The sequence below is a fragment of the Centropristis striata genome, chromosome 19 (genome assembly GCF_030273125.1).
Source record: "Centropristis striata isolate RG_2023a ecotype Rhode Island chromosome 19, C.striata_1.0, whole genome shotgun sequence".
Classification (NCBI taxonomy): Eukaryota; Metazoa; Chordata; class Actinopteri; order Perciformes; family Serranidae; genus Centropristis; species Centropristis striata.
Window position 1 is genome coordinate 24,493,207 of NC_081535.1, and position 23,091 is coordinate 24,516,297.

Consider the following 23,091-nt stretch of genomic DNA (forward strand, 5'->3'; position numbering starts at 1 on the left):
CCCCAAAGCCTTTGATCCTTTGATTTGATTACAGTTACAGATACAAGCACGCACATACACACATACACACTCCTCCAGATACACATGCTTCACACACACACACACACACACACACACACACATACACACAGGTAACTTTATGTGATTTTAGTTACATACACACACACACACATTCCTCCAGATACACATGTTTCACACACACACACACACACACGCATTTTGAGGTTAAAGGTCATAGGTTGCTGTATAAATAAATACTTGAAAAGGAATGCTTGCTGTTAGGTGTGCTCCTTGTATATAATATAGTATCATAACATTACTAGTATTAATTGTTTGAAATCTCTGAAGAATCTCATCATAGTGTACACACACCGGCAGTAGCCCCCGTTCAGAATTTCCCCAGAGGAAATTTTCTAGTTATTAGGGCCACGGGGCAATCGCACCGAGCACTGGTCCCATACAGCAATAGCTGTAGGGACCACTATTGTTATACTGTGGATTTTTTCTTCTTCCTCTTCCGGACGCAATTTCATCCCGCTACTAGTCCTACAACTTGTAGAGTTGCAGGACAAATTATATATCAAAACGTGTGGTTTGATCGGGATCAGTGTGCTATTACTTTTCTCAATGGAATACAAATTTTTCGCAACGTAAGTTCAAACGTCTACTTCTCCGGCATAATTTCACCTAGAGACTCCATTTAAACTTTAGTTTTTATTATTATTATTATTATTATTATTATTATTATTATTATTTATTAAACCTCTGTTAGAATATAAAAAAGGGTTCAAGGGAAAGTAGACTGCATCCAGACTTCATGAACTAACCAGCCAAATGTCATCTCAGGGAGGTGTAGATTGAACAAAGAGATTCTGTAACTGCACATTTCTTGACGTATTGAAATAAAATGAAGATAAACTGAGAACTTGGACGTCTCCTGCTCATCATTCCCCATCAAACGATCGGCGCAGAGAAATAGGTGAGGATTTTGTGTTCAGATAATTTAGTTTTAAAGGTTTCCTCAATGCATTTCTCAACATACCGGTATGCTATTATTTACACTATTGTTCCCCCTTTTCCTGTTAAATCATTTATTTATCTTAATTTTATTATTATTATTACTGTATTTATTTAATTTTTTTTTTTTCATTTTGTTAGTATCAGTATTATTATTTTCCTGTCAATCTACTGCTCCACACTCCAGTCAGTAGGTGGCGGTAATGCACCTGTACGGTGGTCTGACAACCGCCAATAAAACTCAAAAGAAGAAGAAGAAGAAGAAGAAGAAGAAGAAGAAGAAGAAGAAGAAGAAGAAGAAGCAGAAGAAGAAGAAGACTTGGAAGAAAAAAGAAGAAGAAGAACTACATAAACAATAGACACTTTCTAGTTCCTTGTTGTGGATTATTGTGATAGTTTTCGGGGAGCTGTTTGCGGGGCTCCACTGATTGGAGATGTGGCTGTAGTTTGCTGCTCTTATGGCTTTAGCAGCAGCATGTTTTGACACAGAATCAGGATGTTTTCGACCAACATGGAAACAAAAAGAGTGGATATCCCCACCGGTGTACTGGACGACCTTTGCAGGTAACAGGACGCTTTACCGACCTTTTACACCTCATAAAACCTGACACCTATCTGTATTTTGATGTCGGCAAAATGTGTTCATGCCAAAATAAAACTAGCGCTTTCTGACCTCCGTGACGCGCTTGTAGTTGTTAGCTCAGTATTGTTTTCAGGCTAAACGCGTTTAGCGCCATGCAGCTGTGTGTAACTGCTCTACTGTCCGCTGCTGAGGACAGAAAGTGTCCACTCGTGTTTTTAACCAGTGTGTAATGTTCCACATGGAACAAGCAAACAAGTGTCTGACAGCACAGATGCCATATAAGTGGACTAGGAAGAGGCTGTTGGTTAGTGTTGTGTCCTTACTGGTTTCTGAACTAACTGGTGCCCTTACTGGTGTGTCCAGCTGTTTTCTGCCTCATTTAGCAGATTCTTCACATATTTAATAAACATATACAGTCATTGAAAAAATGATTACACCACCCTTGTTTTCTCCTTGCTTCCTTGTTCATTTTAATACCTGGTACAACTAAAGGTACATTTGTTTGGACAAATATAATGATAACAATAAAAATAGCTGATCAGAATTTAATTTAAGAGCTGATATCTAGAGATTTAACATGGTTTTCTTGATAATGATTTTGGTTATAATCAATAAACACATGGAAAATGTCTATATATCAGCTCTTCAATTCAACTTTTATGAGCTATTTTTGTTGTTATCATTATATTTGTCCAAACAAATGTACCTTTAGTTGTACCAGGCATTAAAATGAACAAGAAATGAAAGAAAACAAGGCTGGTCTAATCATATTTTCCAGGTAGTTACCTTGTAGAGGTGATGGTTCATGAACAATTAAATTGTGTCGCAGTGAAATTGAATCCAGCTCTAACCGATCTTGCAAACATTATATTTTCATGCTTTCTTTTTATGTATAGGTAGCTGTGATGTCGTGTTCACTTTTACAACAATATTATCCACAGTAGAAAAGAGATGCAACCTGGAAATCGCCAGTTAAATGTTTATTAAATATGTGACGAATCTGCTAACTGAGGCAGAAAACAGCTGCACACACGAGTACAGTAAGCAGTTAGTGTGGAAACCAGTAAGGACATAACACCGGCTGTGCTGAGTCTGAGAGCAAAGTTGATGGTGTAACAGGGGTTAACGTACATGTTTAACCTGGCTAGATCAAATGTAGAGAGGATATTACAAGACCACACACTAATGATTCCATGGCAACCATATGGTGGAGGACATAAATGTATAAAAAATACAAAATAACATTGTGCAAAGTCTAGTGTGGTGATCAAATGACAAAGAAAGACAAAAGGTGTTCTTGTTTTAAAAAAAAATTAGTTTTCAAGTTTTACAATAAAAGGCGAACAAACAAAAGTAAATGATAACATACATGAAGAATGCAGAGCAGAACCCAAACCTTCATACACACACCCATTCACACCAGGTAGATTTGCACAAAATGATATATGTATACCTACACCGACCTACACACACACATACATACACTTGCATGCACACGTATGCATAGCTAAACAACATGTACATATATATTCTCATAAACACACCCATATACATACTTATACATATATACACGTAAACATATACACATTATAATAATAAAGATAATTTGAATTTCATGACCCAATTTTCCAGATGCTATAATGTTCACATATGGTTCCCACAAGTGTACAAATCCCTTCAGCTTTCCTTTGGTAATGTAAGTCTTTCCAATCTGATGCACTCTGATAGTTCTTTTTTCAATTGTTTTATAGAAGGAACCTCCATGCTCTTCCAATTAAAGGCAATAGCTCTCCTGGCATGCAAAGGTCCCAAGTCTAACACTTTAGTCTGTTTCTTTGTGTGTTTAAAATCTTTGGGATAAATTCCCAGTATACAAAGTTTTGCACAGAAGGGAATCCTGACTCTAAACACCTCAGACATACAATTGATAACCTCATTCCACAATCTTTGTATCTTTGAACATTCCCACAGACAGTGAATAAGAGTACCTTTATTATATTGGCATTTATTAGCACATGTATCAGGAATATGACTTGACATACAATTAAGTTTTCAGGGGTTATATAAACCCTTGTCAACCATTTAAAATGTAGTAATTTAAGCTGCGTATTTATGGTTTGTTTTTGGCCTTTTAGACAGGCCCCGCTCCAGTCTGCTTCATCTATGTCTTCTCGCATGTCCTTTCTCCATGCGTTTAATATATCTATTGCAGAGTCCTTGGAGTTTGACATAATCAGATTATAATATTTGGAACAAAAGGTGTTGTTAATAAAATGTTGACAAACAAAAAAAGTAACAGCAGTCTTTAAGATCTGTAAGGCAAATCAATAAAGAATATATCTTCCTTTTAGTTGCAGTACATGATTATAGATAAACAGGGCACTGGGCTAGTTCAATGAATCCACAACTGAAGAAAGGACAACAATGTAGTCTATTGAGTTTGGGAAGATATTATGTAATAATACTAAATTAATTTTAACAGACCTAGACAGAACACAATTTTATAAAATGTGATGTGTGTGTCATGTGAAGGCCTGTCCTCAGATCCACGTTGCTTTACAATCGTGGTGGTTGGGGTTGCTACAAAGCCTCTCCAACCAGCGTCCACTGGGACCTTCAGCTGTTTGGGCTCGTATGCTTCCTCCACAGCAGCCTCCCACGCCATGGTTGTTGTTATTATATGTGGTGGAAAAGAGAATTTTTGTTGTAGGTCAACTTGCATCTCCCAGTCCCTAGATGTGTCCAGTAGGTCTTGTTCCCTTACTTGAACCTACTTAGGTGTTTGGTCCCCTTGAACAGGAATGGTTCCATTTATTGTGTCAAAAAATCAAAATCAAAAATCAAAATTACTGTATTTATCCCTGAGGGTAAATTCAGTTAGTCTGGTAGAATCTCTGTTAGAATGAGACAGCCTGATGGCTGTAGGAGAGAAGGATCTTTTGAATCTCTCCGTCCTGCAACGAAGAGAGAGGAGCCGTCCACTGCTGGTTTTTTTTTGGTCCATAAAGGTTTTGTGTAGCGGATGATCTGGGTATTTCAGGATAGCCTGGAACATGTTGACAGGTCATCTCTCCACCACCTCCTCCAGTGTGTCCAACCTGGCTCCGACCACAGAACCAGCTCTTTAGACCAGTCCGTCCAACCTACCTGGACTGCAGCATAAAACAACACACTACCACCACAGACTGATAAAACATCTGCAGCATCTTACTACAGATGTCCAGAGATCTGAGCTTCAAGAAGAAAAAGAGGGGGCTCTGCCCCTTTTTGTAGAGAGCGTCTGTGTTTAGGGACCAGTCCAACTTATTATCCAGGTAAACCCCATTGATCAGAAGGTCGGTGGTTTGATCCCAGACCATGGCAGCCTACATGTTGAAGTATCCTTGGGTAAGATACTGCATTCATCGGTGTGTGAATGAATTCTCAATGGTGGCAGGTGGCACCAGTGTGCCCTGGTAGCCTCTGCCACCAGCATCAATGTGTGTGTGAATGGGTGAAGGGGTGCAGTCTGTAGTGTAAAGCGCTTTGGATAAAAGCTACTATATAAGTGCAGTCCATTTACCATTTACCACCTAGATACTTATAACTTGGCACCACCTCCATGTCCACCCCACAGGTATTCACTGGCTGAAGGGGGGCTTCAACCTGCAGAAATCTATGATCATTTCCTTCCACCTTCTTTGAGGTGTTCAGTCTGGTGTGTGCATTACACATCTATGTAGACAAACCACAGGGGTGTAGAAAAACGTATCAGCTTTTTGTGTCATGGGCAAATTCTCTTATTGGTAAGCTGATCACAAAACAACTACTTCCTCATTGGATATTTGGCGCCATTTCTTTTGCCAACGCCAGTAATGGTTTACAGCCCTTAGTAGGTCTTAGCCATTTGCTTGGAGGCCAGTTATACCTTTGCAAGGATGGTAAATGGTAAATGGACCTGCACTTATATAGCGTTGTGATATATAGTATAGCTCTAGTCGCTTTGCGACCACTCAAAGCGCTTTACACTCATTCACACACACATTCATACTGGATGAATGACACCGATGAACACAGCACATCGGGAGCAATTTGGGGTTCAGTATCTTGCTCAAGGATACTTCGACATGTAGGCTGCCATGGTCAGGGATTGAACCACCAATCCTTCGGTTGGGGGCCAACCAACTCTCTCCCAACTGAGCCACAGCCAGATGAATATTTTTCCCAGATATTGGCCTATTAAATGCATATTGGTGTCGGTGTATAGGTTAGTTCAGTGGTTCTCAACCTTTTTTCAGTGATGTACCCCCTGTGAAATATTTTTTCAGCCAAGTATCCCCTAACCAGGGCAAAGCATTTTTGGTTGGAAAAAAAAAGAGTTAAAAACAGAGAGCTATGCCATCAGTGTCTGATTTATTATACTTTGGAACTGATAAACACATACAAAATCCAAATGATTTTAGTGATTCCAACTAATGTAGTAAAACAGTGAGCATCTAACCATTTAAAACTACAACTGCTACGCTTCAACCAGACTCCATCTTTGAGTTTTCAAGTGATTGACAGGTGATGCCAGGTGGCATATGACAGGTTGGGTCGAACCATCCTGGTATGGGGGACACTCTGGGTTTTTAGGAGAATTAAATTGAATAGCCTACTGAATATAAAATTCACTTTATGAACTTAAACTTATATTTTCCGGCTATTAAATAATTATTTTTAAAGGATTTTCGCATGGATGCTACTTTTTAAATGTATATTTTAAAATCTCACGTACCCCCAGGGGTACACATACCCCCATTTGAGAACCACTGGGTTAGTTGATATGTACCAATATAAAAACTTTTTTGTACACAAAAACACCTGTAGCTCATGAATCTCTTATCTTCTCTCCTGTGTTTCTCCAGCCGGTTCATTCTGCACATCCCAAGTGAGGAGAGGGACAATGCTATCCGGGTGTGCTTCCAGATTGAGCTGGCCCACTGGTTCTACCTGGACTTCTGCATGCAGAACACCCCAGGAGCTCCTCACTGTGGAATAAGAGACTTCGCCAAAGCAGATATCCTTAATTGTGAACGATGATGTTAAATGACTATATCATTTTGTCTCATGTTATACATTTTTTTGAACAAGGTCTTTTTATTTGAGATTTTCACATTATACAAAATACAAACAGTAACTAATCCCTAGTTGCCACCCCCCACCCTCCCATCCACCAGACCTGTACCGCTAAATCAAAGACAGGCATTTAATGCAGTAGTTCTCAACCTTTTTGCGTCGCGACCCCGAATTTAACATGCATGTTGTTCGCGACCCCTGCTCATTGAACACAATCTCACACGCACGGTTCAGAATGAAAAAAAATTACTTAAAAAAAGACACAAAATGACCAAAAAAAGACACAAAATGACCAAAAAAGACACAAAATTACCAAAAAAGGCACAAATTGACCACAAAATTATAAAAAAAAAGACACAAAATGACCCTTAAAGACACAAATGGAGCAAAAAAGACACAAAATGACAAAAAAGACTTAAACACATGAACACTTCAACACAGTGGAGACAGAGCTGACTTCCAAAATGATTTGGCGACCCCCAGAAATCATCTCGCGACCCCAATTGGGGTCGGGACCCCAAGGTTGAGAATAGCTGATTTAATGTACTTGTTGATAGGGTGAGTCACGTAAACAAAAATAATGGAGACAGAGAGAACATATGTGAGACTACAAGTAAGAGGTTAACATGTATTACAGGGTGACATTTTCTGCTTCCATTTGGTCCACAAAATCCAAGAAAGGCTGCCAGGTTGCATAGAATTTCAAAACAGACCCTTGGAGAGAGTATCTTATTTTTTCTAGCTTCAGATGTTGCATAGTATCTCTAATCCAATGGGAGTATGAAGGAGGAAGAGGGTCTTTCCATCTGAACAAAGGCCACCACATTAGACTTAGAATTATTTAAATTCACAGCCTGTGGGGTGACACCAAATAGAGCAGTAAGAGGGGATGGATCTGTCTGCTCCATTAATATTTTAGAGAGAGTATTGAAAATTGACCACCAGAAGTGGTTCATGTTATACATTTAGTAATTAATTGAGATTCAGGCTCATACTCAGAGCAATAGACCAAATGTGTGCCCATGTTAGATGTGATTTAGTGATTTCAGTATTTACCTTGACAGCTGCAAACTGTTCCATCACTGTCCCTTTCTTTTGCCCCATGGAGAGGACGTTCAGAAGATCCTGGAACAGTGGAAGGAGTACAAGATGGGTGTCCCTACTTATGGGGCAATCATCCTAGATGAAGCACTAGAGAATGTGTGTGGATTTTTTTTTACACTTATACACTCCAGCTTTACTAACATAGTATTCTGAAATCATCTAAAGACATATAATATATTTTCTTCATTTCTCTCTGATGTTGACATTGTACTTAACCCTTTAGCCCCTTTTTGTATCCATCTAGTAATTGTAAAACCAATTTAAAAAAAAATACAAACCACATTCTCTTACAATGGTAAAAATATTGGTATACCAGCATCTGTCATTTAAAAAAATGGAATTAGTTGTGATAGTCATAATTTCCACATATTTATTCTATATAATTACCATATTTACTTGGAAATCATCTCAGAAAGTGACAAAAACGACATACTTAATTAATTATTTCAGCATATTTATGATGGAATAACATGAAATGTTTCATATTTACAGCAATGAATGATCAGAAGTTATGATTTCATAGCACATAGTTCGTTATAATGACATTAAGTTAACCATAAAGCGCCAAATCAACCGTTTGGTTGAGATAGTCTAAAAAAATATATTATACATTCATTACAGGTTTTTTTTGTGGAATCGTTTAACCTTATTCTGTTCAGTATGATATGTAAAAAAAAAATGACCTACCTTTCAAAATTTCACCAGTGATTTTCTTGTTTCTGATTTCCTGGTTGGAGGCGGGACTAAGAGGCAAACTATTTAAAGACACAGTGACGTCTAGCTGATTTTTTTTAGAAAAACATACCTCAGCTAAGTGGTAGACATGGCTCAATCAGGTGGATTTCAGTTAAACACTCCTTTTATTGAAATATGGTTACTCATGGCATGATATAGATGTTTTCAGCCCATACACATGATGATTACCTGCTTGTTAAAGCCAATAACAATTTTGATAAACCAATAATTTTACACGATTGTATTTAAAAAGAAACTGTAGTTTATGCACACCTAGGTTAAGAAAGGTTAATATGGGTAATTTAATATTCCATACCTGTGAGTTAACCAAATCTAACTGACACCACTGTTTACACAACACAACAAACAACAGCTCTGACTCCTAAAATCTATATTTGTTATCGTAAATCAGATTTTTTTTTTTAAACTTCCTAAAAATATTTTTGGTCTTTTCTCGACCTTTTTACACAAGCATTCAAACAAACTGCTCAGACATAATCTGTCAAATCAGACACATTTTGGATTTTAGATAAAGGATTTCAATCAAATTATTAATGGAAGGTAATCCTATGTGGAACTGAGTAATAGTTATCGAGATATGAAAAGGTAAAATCATATATTCCAAAAATGAAAATGGAATTCTAAGCAAAAAACCTTGATGGATTTCAGTATAGTGTTAATGAATGAGTGAAAACATAGAATTTCACCAACCTTACCAAATTCGTTTGAAAAGGAAATTTTTTATCTATCCTCTACTTTGATATTTTTGATGTGGAGCCAGTCATGACACATCCCTCAACTGTGTTCACATAATGTTCTTGAGTAAACATTTTTCTTAACATGTTTTTAAACATTTTTCATTCAAACTACTCCTTTTTTCTCCGTAATTTACACTACTGGTCAAAAGTTTTAGAACACACCAACTTTTCCAGAATTTAAATGAAAATTATGCAGTTTAATGTCTCAGTGTACTCTGAAATTAATGCACATTTGCAACATTTAAAATTCTTTATTGAGCATGATAGTGTTTTGAAAGTTAAAAAAAGATTCAAAATCACATTTTATGTTGGACTAAAGGACTAAAAAAAGACACAAAATGACCAAAAAGACACAAAATGACTAAAAAAAGACACAAAATGACTTACAAAGACATGAAAAGAATTCAAAAATGGACAAAATAGCCCAAGACTCCATAGAGTTAAGTTGCTAACCCATTTCTTGTTCCCTGAAAAAGGCCTACTTGTATAATTCTGAAATGAACATTATTTTTCAGTTTTGGTTAAGCTTACCTTTTTTTATTTACCTCTGGCAGTTCACCACTTACCTTTTTACCCTTTCAAGCTGTTCATTTGACTTGAACTGCTTGAATTTCAATAAAAAAACTGGAAAAATTGGGGTGTTCTAAAACTTTTGACCGGTAGTGTATATTCACACCTTTTGCTTCTGTTTTTGCTGCTGTGACAAGTGAATTTCCCCGTTGTGGGATCAATAAAGTATAATCTAATCTAAAGCCACTACATGTGCTGCATCTTTTCTCTTCAGGCACTGCTTGTTCAGGGCTACCTTGCAAAGTCAGGCTGGGGATTTCCAAAGGGGAAAGTGAATGAGGATGAAGCTCCTCATGACTGTGCAGTTCGTGAAGTAAGTCTTTTTTATTTTTTATTTTTTTTGCTATTCAACTGAAAGAAATGGTAACTGAAAGAAATAAAATCCATATACACTGCCTGACCAAAAAAAGTCACACACTCCAATTGTAATTACACCGGTCCAACGAAATGAACGGCCATGATTCTTACAGATGTCTTATTAAGAAGGTTTATTTTCTCTCTCTCTCTCTCTCTCTCTCTCTCTCTCTCTCTCTCTCTCTCTCTCTCTCTCTCTCTCTCTCTCTCTCTCTCTCTCTCTCTCTCTCTCTCTCTCTCTCTCTCTCTCTCTCTCTCTCTCTCTCTCTGTACTTCAGCAGACACCGTGAAAACTACAATAAATAAAGACATACAAGTTTTAAAAATACATGCAACTCCCACTCACTGTTAAGTATCATTGTAATGTCCAAAGCACATAGACACAACAGAAATAGCTGGAAAAAAATTTACTTCAAATTAGGGGTGGGCGATATGGCCCTAAAAGATTATCATGATATTTCAGGGTATTTTTGCAACAACAATATTCTTGACGATATTACAAATGACTGAAAAATATCTAGGAAATATGATTTCTGTATAAGTCTGTATAAATAAAAAAAATATTAAACAAAATAAAAAACAATCATGAATATAAAATGGAGTAGAAATTGGGCTTGTTACCGGAGGGTCGGCGGTTCAAATCACAGGACTGACAGGTCAAGGACTGACCTTTGAGCAAGGCACCTATGCTCCTCCTTGCATGGTGTGTTCACTTGTGTGTAAAAAAAAAGATGGGTTCAATGCAGAGATTAAATTCTGGGATTGATAAAAGTAATTCAATCTTAAATCTTAAGTGCAAATCTCAACAGTTGCCAAAGACCAAAAATACTCTTGACTCTGAGTATTAGCAAACAATAAAAAATAACCATCTAGGGGGAGAAAAAGCTGTACATTTTTAATTACAATGTGATCAATCTTGTCCACTTTGAGAGCTAAATGTGAAAGGTGGGTCTGGTTCAGACTGACAGACACTCTGCTGAGGTAACGACAACACAACACAAAATAACTTTATATAATTAATGGGAAACCCTTACGCTAGAAACTTAGCGATCTCTTTTTGTTTACAACAAGCACCAGACACTCTGTACACACAATAAAAACTGTTCCTGTTGTTTGTTTAAAAGTAGTGCAATAAAAATACAGATGTTTTCCTTAACATGATGAATAATCGTGCTTAATAATTGTAATTACAATATTGATCAAAATAATCGTGATTATTATTTTTGCCATAATCGTGCAGCCCTACTCACTAATAAGATTTTCTTAAGGCTACACAGCTGTTTAGTCCCGATCCCTTGAGTTATCTTTGCATTGTGTGTGTGGAAATTTTGGCCATTTATAATAAATGTCCGTAGTTCATTGTTTAAAATACTGGGTGTTTTCCAGGTGATGGAGGAGACGGGTTTTGACATCAAGAATCGTATCTGCAAAGACATGTACATAGAGCAGAAAATCACTGACCAGGTAGTACGGCTCTACATCATACCAGGAGTGTCAAAGGACACCAAATTCAACCCCAAAACAAGGAAAGAAATCAGGGTAGGGTTCTTTCCTCACATGTTTTCATATCTTTTTCACGTGTTTTTCTGTTGGACAGAAACATTTCAAATTCTTGTTCTTCTGTTCTTGTAGAACATCGAATGGTTTCCTATTGAGAAGCTGCCATGTCACAGGAATGACATGACCCCAAAGTCTAAACTTGGACTTGCACCAAACAGGTTTTTCATGGCCATTCCATTCATAAGGTACGTATGGGGATGGTCGCTAATTATGATTTTCTTCACTGAATTACCCATATTTTTATATTAAAGTAATATTTTAAAGACTCATTTTAAGAAAAAGGACAAATCAAAAACCCACCAGGCTGCTCTTCAATGGCATAACTGCTATTCTCATAAACAGCCATCTGAAGTACTCAGCAGAGAAATGCTTGAAATTGATGTTTTTTTTTTTGACTATGAGCCTATTTACAGCAAGGAACGAAATAATGAAAACTAGAATTGAAAAAACATTTTTGTTAACTGAAATAAAAAATAAAAACGAGTTAAAAAAAAAAGATAACTACCTGAAACTATATTGTGTGGTTACAAAACAAACTAAAATTATAGTGAAAATGTCTTTCGTTTTCGTCTTTGTCAACTTTTTTCATACATAATCCAGTGTTCTATTGGAAAGAGGATTCTGTTAGTGAACATGCAGGAACACATGGTAAATATGTTTACTGAGACTGGGATGTTTACACTCCAACCAACATGTAAAACACCCGGAACTGTAAGAGTTAATAACCTTATTGGGGCTGAGATGGATAAACCAAAGGAAATGAAGTCAAAATGTATTATGACCTCTTTGAATCTCACACCCAACACATAGCCCATCACAAAAAAACTAGAACTAATACAACTAAAACTAAGCATTTTCAAAAACTAAACTAAAACTAGCAAACTCACTCTAAAAACGAATTAAAACTAACTGAATTTGAAAACAAAAATTCACAACAAAACTAAGACTTATAAAAAATCCAAAACTATTCTTCTAACTACTAACCTTGATTCACAGCTCATCCTCGCCTACTCATCCGGTCTTTCCTTAGGCAATTGAGTGATGCATGGATTATTTAATATGCACCCACCCCAGAATTTATAAGGGCCTTCAATAAAATGATGTGTTTATTAACCATCAGACCTCAACTGCAAACTGCCAACTTTATACATTTCAATTTAATTGTTACCAGGCCTGAGGTGGGGCTCAGTGGTTAATGACTGTCAGCCATTGTGGATCAACGAGAGCATTGTACATCAGTCCAAACCTAGTTGACATGATAGGAAGGGAATGCTAGCCGAGGTAAAGACTAGAAGCAGGAGACCCACCAACCTGACTCTGTCCAAAGTTCAACAACAAGCCGAGCAATACCTGTGTAGCTCCCTATATAATCTGCTTTATCTTGTTTGTTTGAATAATAATAATAACTTTATTTATATAGCCCCTTTCCAAAACAAGTTACAAGGTGCTGTACAACAGAAATAAAACATGTCAACAAAATAAAACAACAAGAAGAAATCACATTGGACTTAAAAAAATTAAAATTTACAATCACCATTCACAAGCAGGTAATCGTACAACGATAATAAAAGGAAATTAAGAGAAGGCCAATGGATAAAAGTGGGTCTTTAGAAGAGATTTAAAAGAAGCCACTGAGCTTGTCTGCCTGAGATCTCCGGGCAGGGAGTTCCACAGCTGTGGAGCACGGACAGCGAAAGCCCAATCACCTTTTCTAATGAGACGGGACCTCGGGACCAGAAGCAAAGCTGGGCCACAGGATCTCAGGCAGTGTTCAGACGTAGGGTAAAGGCATGTCATGGATATAGGCAGGAGCCTGACCATTCAGGGCTTTAAAAACAAGTCATAAAATCTTAAAATCAATTATAAAACTCCCAGGCAGCCAGTAGAGAGCAGCAAGGGTTGGAGAGATGTGGTCACTTCTCTTTGGACCTGTTAAAAGCCTGGCAGTAGCATTCTGTATTAGTTGTAGTCTACGGATGTTTCCTTTGTTAATCCTAGAGTACAGGGCATTACAGTAGTCGAATTTTTATTTTTATTTTTATTATTATTATTTTTTTTTTTATTAACGAATAAACAAAGAAAAGAACAGTGGATTACTTTTAGGAGCCACAATATGAAAACAAAACACTAAAACACAATTCTAGACAACAAAGACTCAGAAACATATTTACATATTAGACATAATGTACACACAAATAGCATACAAAGAATAATATAAAGGATAACCTCAACAACAAAAATGAAAACAACGATACACCAGTACAAAGCCACACGGCGAAAACAGACAGACAAACAAACGACCAAAAAAAAAAAAACAGTAGTCGAATTTTGAAGAGATAAAAGCATGGACAACCTCCTCCAGGTCGGTGGAAGAGTGGAAAGAAAGGATTCTTTCCTCTCTTTCCTCTTAGCTGTCTCAGCTGCCCAAAACAGGATTGCAATACCTTGGTTACCTGTGAGTCAAACGACAGCTCTGAGTCAAAAAGTTTAGTATAAAAATAACCATGTGAGGCTCCCTCAATGCTGAGAATTTTTGTATGTTTCAACTTGAATATGTGATTTAGCCTTAATATGCTAATTTACTGGTACTGACGGCACACTTCCTGTTCCACCTGCACAGACCGCTGCGAGAATGGATCAGCAAGCTGAAAGGCGAGTCAACGGACAGCGATGAGGACAGCAATACTCCAGGCAAACCTTCAGACAACGCTCGGTAAAGACACTTCATCAGTCCTCAGTAAAACTTGCTGCCACTTCTCAAAGCAGAAGGGCACTGGGAGAGCACAGTCCTCCGCCAGGGCAGGGAAATAACGATTTGATCCCCTGCTGATTTTGCAATTTTTGCTTAATTTTCCCACTGACAAATAAATGAATGGTCTACAATTTTAACCCTTAATAGGGCACTCATTGAAATACTTGCAAATTCCAAATTTCAACCCTAGAGAATATTGGAGGACTTTACATACTGTCAGATTGTGTAAAAAAAACCTACGGACCCGGGGGAGGGGGGTAATATTTTTGAGAAATAAGTTTACGAGATTAAAGTGGCAAATCTACGAGAAAAAAATGCACAGATATATGAGATTTAAAGTGGTGAATCTGCGAGAAAAAAGTTGCTTTTTTTTCCACTACTTTCTCAAAAATCTGTGACTTTTTTCACACAGATTCGCCATTTTAAATCTCTTAAAACTGCGCTTTTTTTTTCTTGTATATTTGCCACTTTAATCTAGTAAATTTGCAACTTTTTTCTCGAAATATCCCGCCCCCCCATTTTGATATCCACTGAAGTTACCAAATATCATATAAAAAATATCCAGAAAATCTCATCATATAAAAGTTATAAATGTATTTGCATTTAAAGAAAATCATTGTATAAATTCCTTTTTAAAATGGGGATGAAGTCAGGCTTCTCTGGGAGCTCAATGACTCTCCTGCTGCTCGTCTCCTCGCCGCACCGGAAGTCTGAAAAATGTTGTTCCTAAACTGTTATTTTCCGTTTTTGACAAAGTGGTGAACCTCACTCCATCATTGCTTGGAAACGGCCTTTGGAAGATGCTCCATTCATAGCCAGTCATGATCCTAGTCCCTGTTTCCAGTTAACCTGTCCCCAAGGATTGTTCCAACAAGGTGTCTTGAGTGTTCGACAACTTTCAAAGTCTTTTGTTGCTCCCGTCCTATTTTGAAATGTGTTACTGGCCTCAAATTCAGAATTAGCATATATTTTTTGAAATTATGGCACAGGTTTTATTCATGTTGTGCAAAATGTCCCAAACTTTTTGAATTTGAGTTGTCCTATAAGCAGCCTACTACACAGTTCTGGTGTAGGTACAGACACAGAGCATATAGTAATTATTTTGACCTTCTGCACCTATGGAACTTTCCCTAGTGGGGCGGATTAGCTCATTATTTTACAACAATCGTTCACTTTGTGATAAAAGCATGAAATTTGGTAGATGTGTTGGTGAATATGTTTCGAACAAATCTGGATATTGGGCCACCTCAAAAGCGCCCCCTAGTGGCCGTGGCAGGCATTTGTTATACGAATAAATCAATGATGAATAAAAACTGCCCTTTTAATAATACCAACTGGTGATGAATTGTATATTGTTGGAAAGCCTGATTAGTCACCTTTACAACGAGGTACAGCTTGTAAGGATCGTGCATTCATAGAATGAGCAACGGGGCTAAACGTGTGGGTAGCACCCCCCAAAAATGTGCATCCCCTGTGTAGTGGGGTGGATTAGCTGAACAATCGTTCATTTTGTGATAAAAGCATCAAATTTGGTACACTCAATGCTGAATACATTTTTAATGAATCTGGATATTGGGCCATCGCAAAAAAAAATTCTGATGGCTGTGGCGGCCATTTTTTAAAATGGCCATTTAACAGCGGCCATTTTTAAAAATGGCCATTTAAAAGCGGGGGATAAAGGGGAAAATAAAGGGGACACGCCGGACAAAAGCACCACATTTTTTCCACAAACTCTCTATCATTATAGGTTTCAATTTTTAGTAGGAGCCACTTCATCAAGATTGCAGTGATGGCAGCCATATAAAGTCTATGAGAAATGCTATATCTTCCAAGCCACTTAGAAGGTCAATTTTGGTGTCAAAATATACATTTTCTGGGTCCAGGAATCATGTAAAGATATTGAGAATATCACTAGATGATTATTTGATCAAATAGATATGTTCATTTTCACTCAGACTGGGCAACTCGCTTCAAGTGCTGCAGCAGGGTATCCTGAGTTGAAACTGTTTGGAATGAATGTTCACGGGAGAGTGTGGATTAGCTGCCATGTACACTGCTCAAAAAAATCAAGGGTACGCTTTCATCTCATGTCAGATCTTGATCAACAAATGATTTACAGTGAGTCATCCAGTGATATTGTCAATAGCTTTAAATGATTCTTTGACCCAGAAAATGTATATTTTGACACCAAGATTGACCTTCTAAGTGGCTTGGAAGATATATTGGTTCTCATAGACTTATGGCTTATGGCTTATATGGCTGCCGTCTCCTATCTGCAATCTTGATGAAGTGGCTCCTACCAAAAGTTGAAACCTTTGGTGATAGAGAGCATGTGGAAAAATTTTGGTGCTTTTGTCCGGCGTGTCCCTTTCTTCTCAAATCTGGTCCGAAGCCGCCTGACTAACTGTGATGGAGTTATAAAATACATTTAAAAAAAGAAAAAAAGAACCACAGGGGCAAAGGAGACATTACATATAGTGTGTGTGTGTGCCTGTGTGTGTGTGTGTGTGTGTGTGCAGAGAGGGATGTCCACATTCCACAGGACATAATTTAACAGTGTCTTATTAAGCTTTCACACCCAACAGCCACTGATACATGTTCCAAGCTAACTAGCTAGCTTAAGTACCTATTTTTGATATCTTGCTAATTTACTTTTCCGCCAAGGCCCATGATGATTGTTTTTCTCTTTAGCCTTTATGATGTTCATAGCATATTTTATTCATAATTATAACAGGTGAAATAAAATATTTAGACATACCTTGATGGACAGTCCACTGCACTGCTTGTCCCAGGAAGCAAATGCTAGCTAGCTCATTTGCTAGCTAGCTCGATGGCTAGCCCGAATGTGGTGGGACAGGAAAAATAACTGAAAGAGTGTCTAACTGGATTTTTGTTAATTTAATATGTGTATTAACATTTTTTAATTTACGTTTGTATATTTAGTTTAAATTTTTTTAATATTTTAAGAAATAATTTTAATATTTTTTGTAATTTTAATGAAGAAAATGACTGCTATGGCCACTAGGGGGTGAATTTGCGATGGCCTAATATACAGATTTGTGTGAAACATATCCACCAACACATCCACCAAATTGTGTGCTTCTATCACAAAATAAACAATTCTTGTGATTTATTGAGCTAATCCGCCCCACAGGGGATGCACATTTTTGGGGGGTGCTACCCACACGTTTAGCCCCGTTGCTCATTCCATGAATGCACGATCCTTACAAGCTGTACCTCATTGTAAAGGTGACTAATCAGGCTTTCCAACAATATACAATTCATCACCAGTTGGTATTATTAAAAAGGCAGTTTTTATTCATCATTGATTTATTTGTATAACAAATGCCTGCCACGGCCACTAGGGGGCGCTTTTGAGGTGGCCCAATATCCAGATTTGTTCGAAACATATTCACCAACACATCTACCAAATTTCATGCTTTTATCACAAAGTGAACGATTGTTCAGCTAATCCGCCCCACTACCCACTGATATTTAAGTTTTATGTCTTGTATCCACCTTCCATTAAGGTGCAGTCAGCATTCTAATCCAATGCACTTTTTGTCTGCCTCATGTATCAAACTGTATTCACGCCAGGTTTTCATGATTTTCCTTAAGGCATCCCAATCAACGTGAATTTAAGTGCACTTGCCACAAATAGCTGTATGTTTGGGGTTCCCTTGGTTTGTACTTTGTTCAAAAGGCAGTGTGAGCCTTGGTTTGATCAGTAAAGACAGAAAACCCCACTGGGATAGATGTCATAACAGCTGGAGAGCTGCTCTATTCATAAAACCTTTTTCCTTCTGGGCCACCAACAGTTGACAATCAACCCTGTTCAATATAAGTGAACCACTGTGGTTCTTCCCTCACATCTTTTAGGTCAAAATCCCACCGCCTCACTGATGGATTCCCAGGAGACGGCTGGACAAAACACAAGCAGCAGAAGGCTCTGAGCCAGCTGAGCCAGTATGAGCTCAACCAGGTAAGAAAAGACTCTTATTCTGCTACTGTCGAACATTATGTAACAACAGTGTTTTACACTTATAGTACATGTTACAAGTTCATCATTACTCTTTATATACATATATATATATATATATATATATATATATATACATATATATAAAAACTTGTAACATATACTATAAGTGTAAAACTATAAAATGTATTTATTTTTTAAATGTAAAAAATATATTTATTGTCTTACCTTAAAATTTGGATTTTTATACTTATTCTGAATTGGATGCAATCACATTTAATGACCGAATCATAACATATTTTTTAAAAGTTAAGACGTGGCATTTAAAAGACCATTGAGACTGGTAAAAGGTTCAGAGAATCCGAGAAATCTCTGGATGTAAGGGCAAGGGGGAGAACCAATTGGATGTTCATTCTTTTCATTTACCCTTTAACTCGAGGAATAATTGAGGGCAAGTTTTGGATATATATACTAATTTAAACAGAAAAATAATAGAAATGATAAGTTTATTTGATAGGGAAAATTATTATCTAGATAGTGATTAAAAGTAAAAAAAAGTGAGATAAAATTTTAGTAAAGCTAAAATATAACATTACTTTACAAAACACATTTGAAAATGTTTATTCACTGAAAACCAAATATACATAAAAGCTGAAAGAAGACAACAACATTATAGTTACTGCACTCTGTTTTTCCATCACTATTAGAACCTTTTACAGCAATGCAGTAACTATGTTTTGGGGTCAAAGGTCAAATAAATCATCATGACTTTTGAGCATAAAATTACATCATCAATACATGTCGAAAAAAGTGTCATATCACTTATCTACCTATAACCCATTTGGCTGGCCAGTTACAACAGGTTGAAAACCTTTAAAGCAGTTTTTCTCAGTTTTACCTTTTGCCTAGTTACTGCAGTTAGACTTTGTAGGGCAGTGTAGGTAAAGCCTGCTTTTCTGATCGGTCAGTGGCACAAAACAGGGTTGGTACACCTCAATAACCTTACCTTAACTTCTGTTCTTTGCTCTGTAGAACCCAAATGTGAAGGGAAATGGTAAGAAGGACTCATCTTATGTAAAGAAAGGAGCCAATGACAATGGAGCCAGCAACCAGCAGATGAAAACCATATTAGTAAGTGACCATGTGTCTATTTTATCCTTTGGAAAAAGAAAAAAATAGTTCAAACCACAATACCAGTCCAGTTCCAGGTAAAAAGTGACATTTAATTACCTTAATATTGTACTATTTTAGCCCATGGGTCTTAGACCAGGTTTAAATCCACTGTATGTAGAATTTAAAAAATATTGATTTAGGTTTGGATACTGCTTTGTATGTGACGGTTTATTTACAGTGCAGTCCTACACTTTCTCTACAGAAAGAAGATAAAAGACTGCAACCCAGAAGACTACAAGACAGTTTTGAGAGAGGTATGGTTTGTACATGTCTGACTTTGATTCTTCACCTACTTGCTAAGATGACTCGGCTGAATATAATATTTTTAGGTATTTTATTGGCACTGTATCTGTTAATGTGACAGCATTGAATTTGCAGTTGAACCATGTAGGAATAGTGACAGATGTGTCAATGGGTGTTGGCAGATACCTTTACAGAAAAACTTTATTTTTTATGAGACCAACATGTAAAGTTACTAGAACAATTACAGGGTGAAATACCAGAGATTTTATTGCAGAAGAAATGACGTGTGTGTGAAAAATTGCTAAACTAAAGGAACAGTTCCGTTGACATTTGAATACCATGTTTGGCATTTGGTACTTTCTCAGCACAACTTCAACATGATCTGACAATTATTTTTTCACCTTAACCCACCTTTTCAACTTTATGAACATATCAAGCCCAAAAATGCACAAAAATCATGAAATCTGAATTAAAATTTTACTATTTATGACACTAAAAACCACAAATATGCTCAATGAACTGTTTAAGACCTGTAAACATAGGTTACAAATATAAACATATCAAGGTACAATTCAAAAATAATACAACTACACATAAAAAATTACCATAAAAACATGTTTATTTATAGGAACAGTGTTAGATGATTAGACCCCTTTTTTCCATTTTTACAAAATGCCACACCCGCCTCGTCTCAGCCTACTTTTACACTTGAATAAATATTTTTGTACTATTAAAGCCTGTAATTTGGAGTGAAGTCGACAGCAGCGCTCCCCTCGACCTCGTTTTTTTTTTGTTACGCCGCTTTAAAAAAAGCCACGTTATCTGATCACGCCAGCGTGATCATAGACCCCAGAGGATTAAAGATATTTTTTATAGCTTTATTGATAGAGATATTTAGAGTGAAAGGGGAAGACATGCAGGAAAGCGCTCCAAGCCTCTGTGGTATGCGCTCTACCTGAGGGGTGTTCCATCAGGGTGGATTAAGGAATGGCCTGGATTATTATTAAGAGATTTCTTATTTTAAGCGTTCAACATGCATTTAATCATCTTAATTTAAGAAATCTTGTCAAGTGAAATTATCTGTCCATGCAGCAAGATCATTTCCCTCAGATTTAGTGTTTTTAGACACACCTTTTTTGCACTGTGGAACATATAACTGAGCTTTCTTTTCACAGAGTTGGCTCCGGGCAGCTCCAACGGTCACCAGACACTCCAGAGCAGAGACTCTGAGCACCTGCTGTCCTCCAAGGCTTTCCTTAATTTCAGATTTGACAGAGATGCCATCATGAAATGTTTTGACTACTGACATGGCTGATGAAGCTCTGTGCCTATCAGCATCAAACAGACTGTCTTATCTTGTAGTCCAGACAAGGATGTTACTGCCCTTTTCCTTCTTGCTTGTCATGAACACACATAGGGGAGTCGCTCTTCTTTTCTCATCCAACAAATCAGCTTAAAGGGATGTTCACCTAACATCCATCTGTCCAAGGTGGAATCCTAACTTGTTCTTTGAATACCTAAATTCACAATTCAGTCTGTGGGAGACAACACACAGATCATGGAGAGGACTGCTCTAAAAGGTTTTGAGAACATAATGGATTCTAAGCACATACGAGTTGTTACAGTAATATGCTAAAAGAAAACAAAGTCTGTGATATGTTATTGCTCATGTTATATACTGATTTTAAGAGGTAATAATTTTGGTCTTAATCATTTTCTCCATTTCCTTTATTACCAAAATTACATCAAATTTTATCCAGGAACATAGAATATAATGATTAATTTAATCAATAAAAAAGTATCTTGGGAATGGGAGAAAAAGTGGGCTTCACCTGTGCGAGTTGCACCTCTTTCAATACACTTTTCACTTTGTTGTATGGAATTCTGTGGCTGCCAATATTAAGATGAATTCACAAGATTCATTTGAAAAATTGATAATCGGGCCAGAAAAATTCCAAATTGAAATGAAATTGGCATATAACTTTCATTATACTCCAAAGTGTAAATATATCTCACTGATGTGACAAAAAGATAATAAATTAATTGGTTGACAGGTTGCAGCCTTCTTGGTAATTGCAATTCCAATTGAAATGCAAATAGAATACTGTATTCTCAAATATGCACAAAATGGACAACATGAACCTAAAAATGAAATTGCAAACCAAAGTCAATTTCACATTCTGTATTTCACATTGACTTTCATTCATATCTTGGTGGTGTTGTGTCCAGCAGCACACTGAAACACTGGTCTATGTAGTTTTCATTGCCAGTGTGATTTTGACAGTAATTGTGCATTTTATATCATATGTGAAAACTGGATTTTAACATTTTAAGTATGCCCACACAAAAGGATAATACATCTAATTTTCATAGTTTTACCCACAAACTTCCATAAATAGATGTGATTTGCCTTAAAGTGACACACATCCCTGTTGTGTATTTGTCGGTTTTTAGCAATCCAGGCTGTTCTTCCCTGCAGATTTCAGGGTTTACACGTTTAAATTCATGTTGAGGTTTTGTAGATCAGAAGTTTTCAACCATGTTCTTCATGATACACGTGTTAGATGCTATAGTGTTTTGTTGATACACTTTAGTAGCTAACAGACACTTGAGTTTTGTGCATGCTGGAGGGACCATTGCGTTAGACTACTGTGAGTTATTCTCCCAAAGGGCTACATTAAAGGATTTCTTGCCACTAGAGCTGAAAACATTAACAAAGGCCATTTTTATTGATGTTCAACCCACAGTCAAACAATTTATATTTTTTCAGGGGATTATCTTATACGTACTTGTGAGATAACTAAATCTGGATGTGAGCTCTCTTTTTTTTGTGATTTTCACCGGGGGTTCTTTGTCAGGAATACAGATGGTGATCTCAAGTTGTCTAGTCTTTTGACATAAAATGTGAATATTAATAAAGTCTGTTTTTTCCACTCTGGCTGTTAATTTGTTGACATGAATTATGAATTTGCAAATGTGTTTTCTGTAATAAATGTAAGTTATTCCCCTGTTACACTTTACACATCAGAATTAGAAGCAGGGAAACATGCTATTGAAGGTAACAGAGATCAAATGCGTCTTGTTAAATAGACGATTTCAAGAAAGGCTCTATAAGAAGAATAAACACTTTAAATTAGGTTTACAATGGGGATTATAATTATGCTGA

General features: G+C 36.9%; 1 protein-coding gene across 1 annotated transcript; it reads left to right on the forward strand.

Moving 5' to 3' along the window:
* Positions 1-1,310: 1,310 nt before the first annotated feature.
* Positions 1,311-22,859, forward strand: dcp2 (decapping mRNA 2). The gene is made up of 11 exons (XM_059358276.1): positions 1,311-1,581; positions 6,487-6,638; positions 7,770-7,897; positions 10,079-10,177; positions 11,605-11,757; positions 11,851-11,963; positions 14,399-14,491; positions 18,410-18,512; positions 19,542-19,640; positions 19,885-19,936; positions 21,101-22,859. The coding sequence occupies exons 1-11, from the start codon at positions 1,514-1,516 to the stop codon at positions 21,229-21,231; spliced, it is 1,191 nt and encodes a 396-aa protein (XP_059214259.1). The 5' UTR covers positions 1,311-1,513; the 3' UTR covers positions 21,232-22,859.
* Positions 22,860-23,091: the final 232 nt, after the last annotated feature.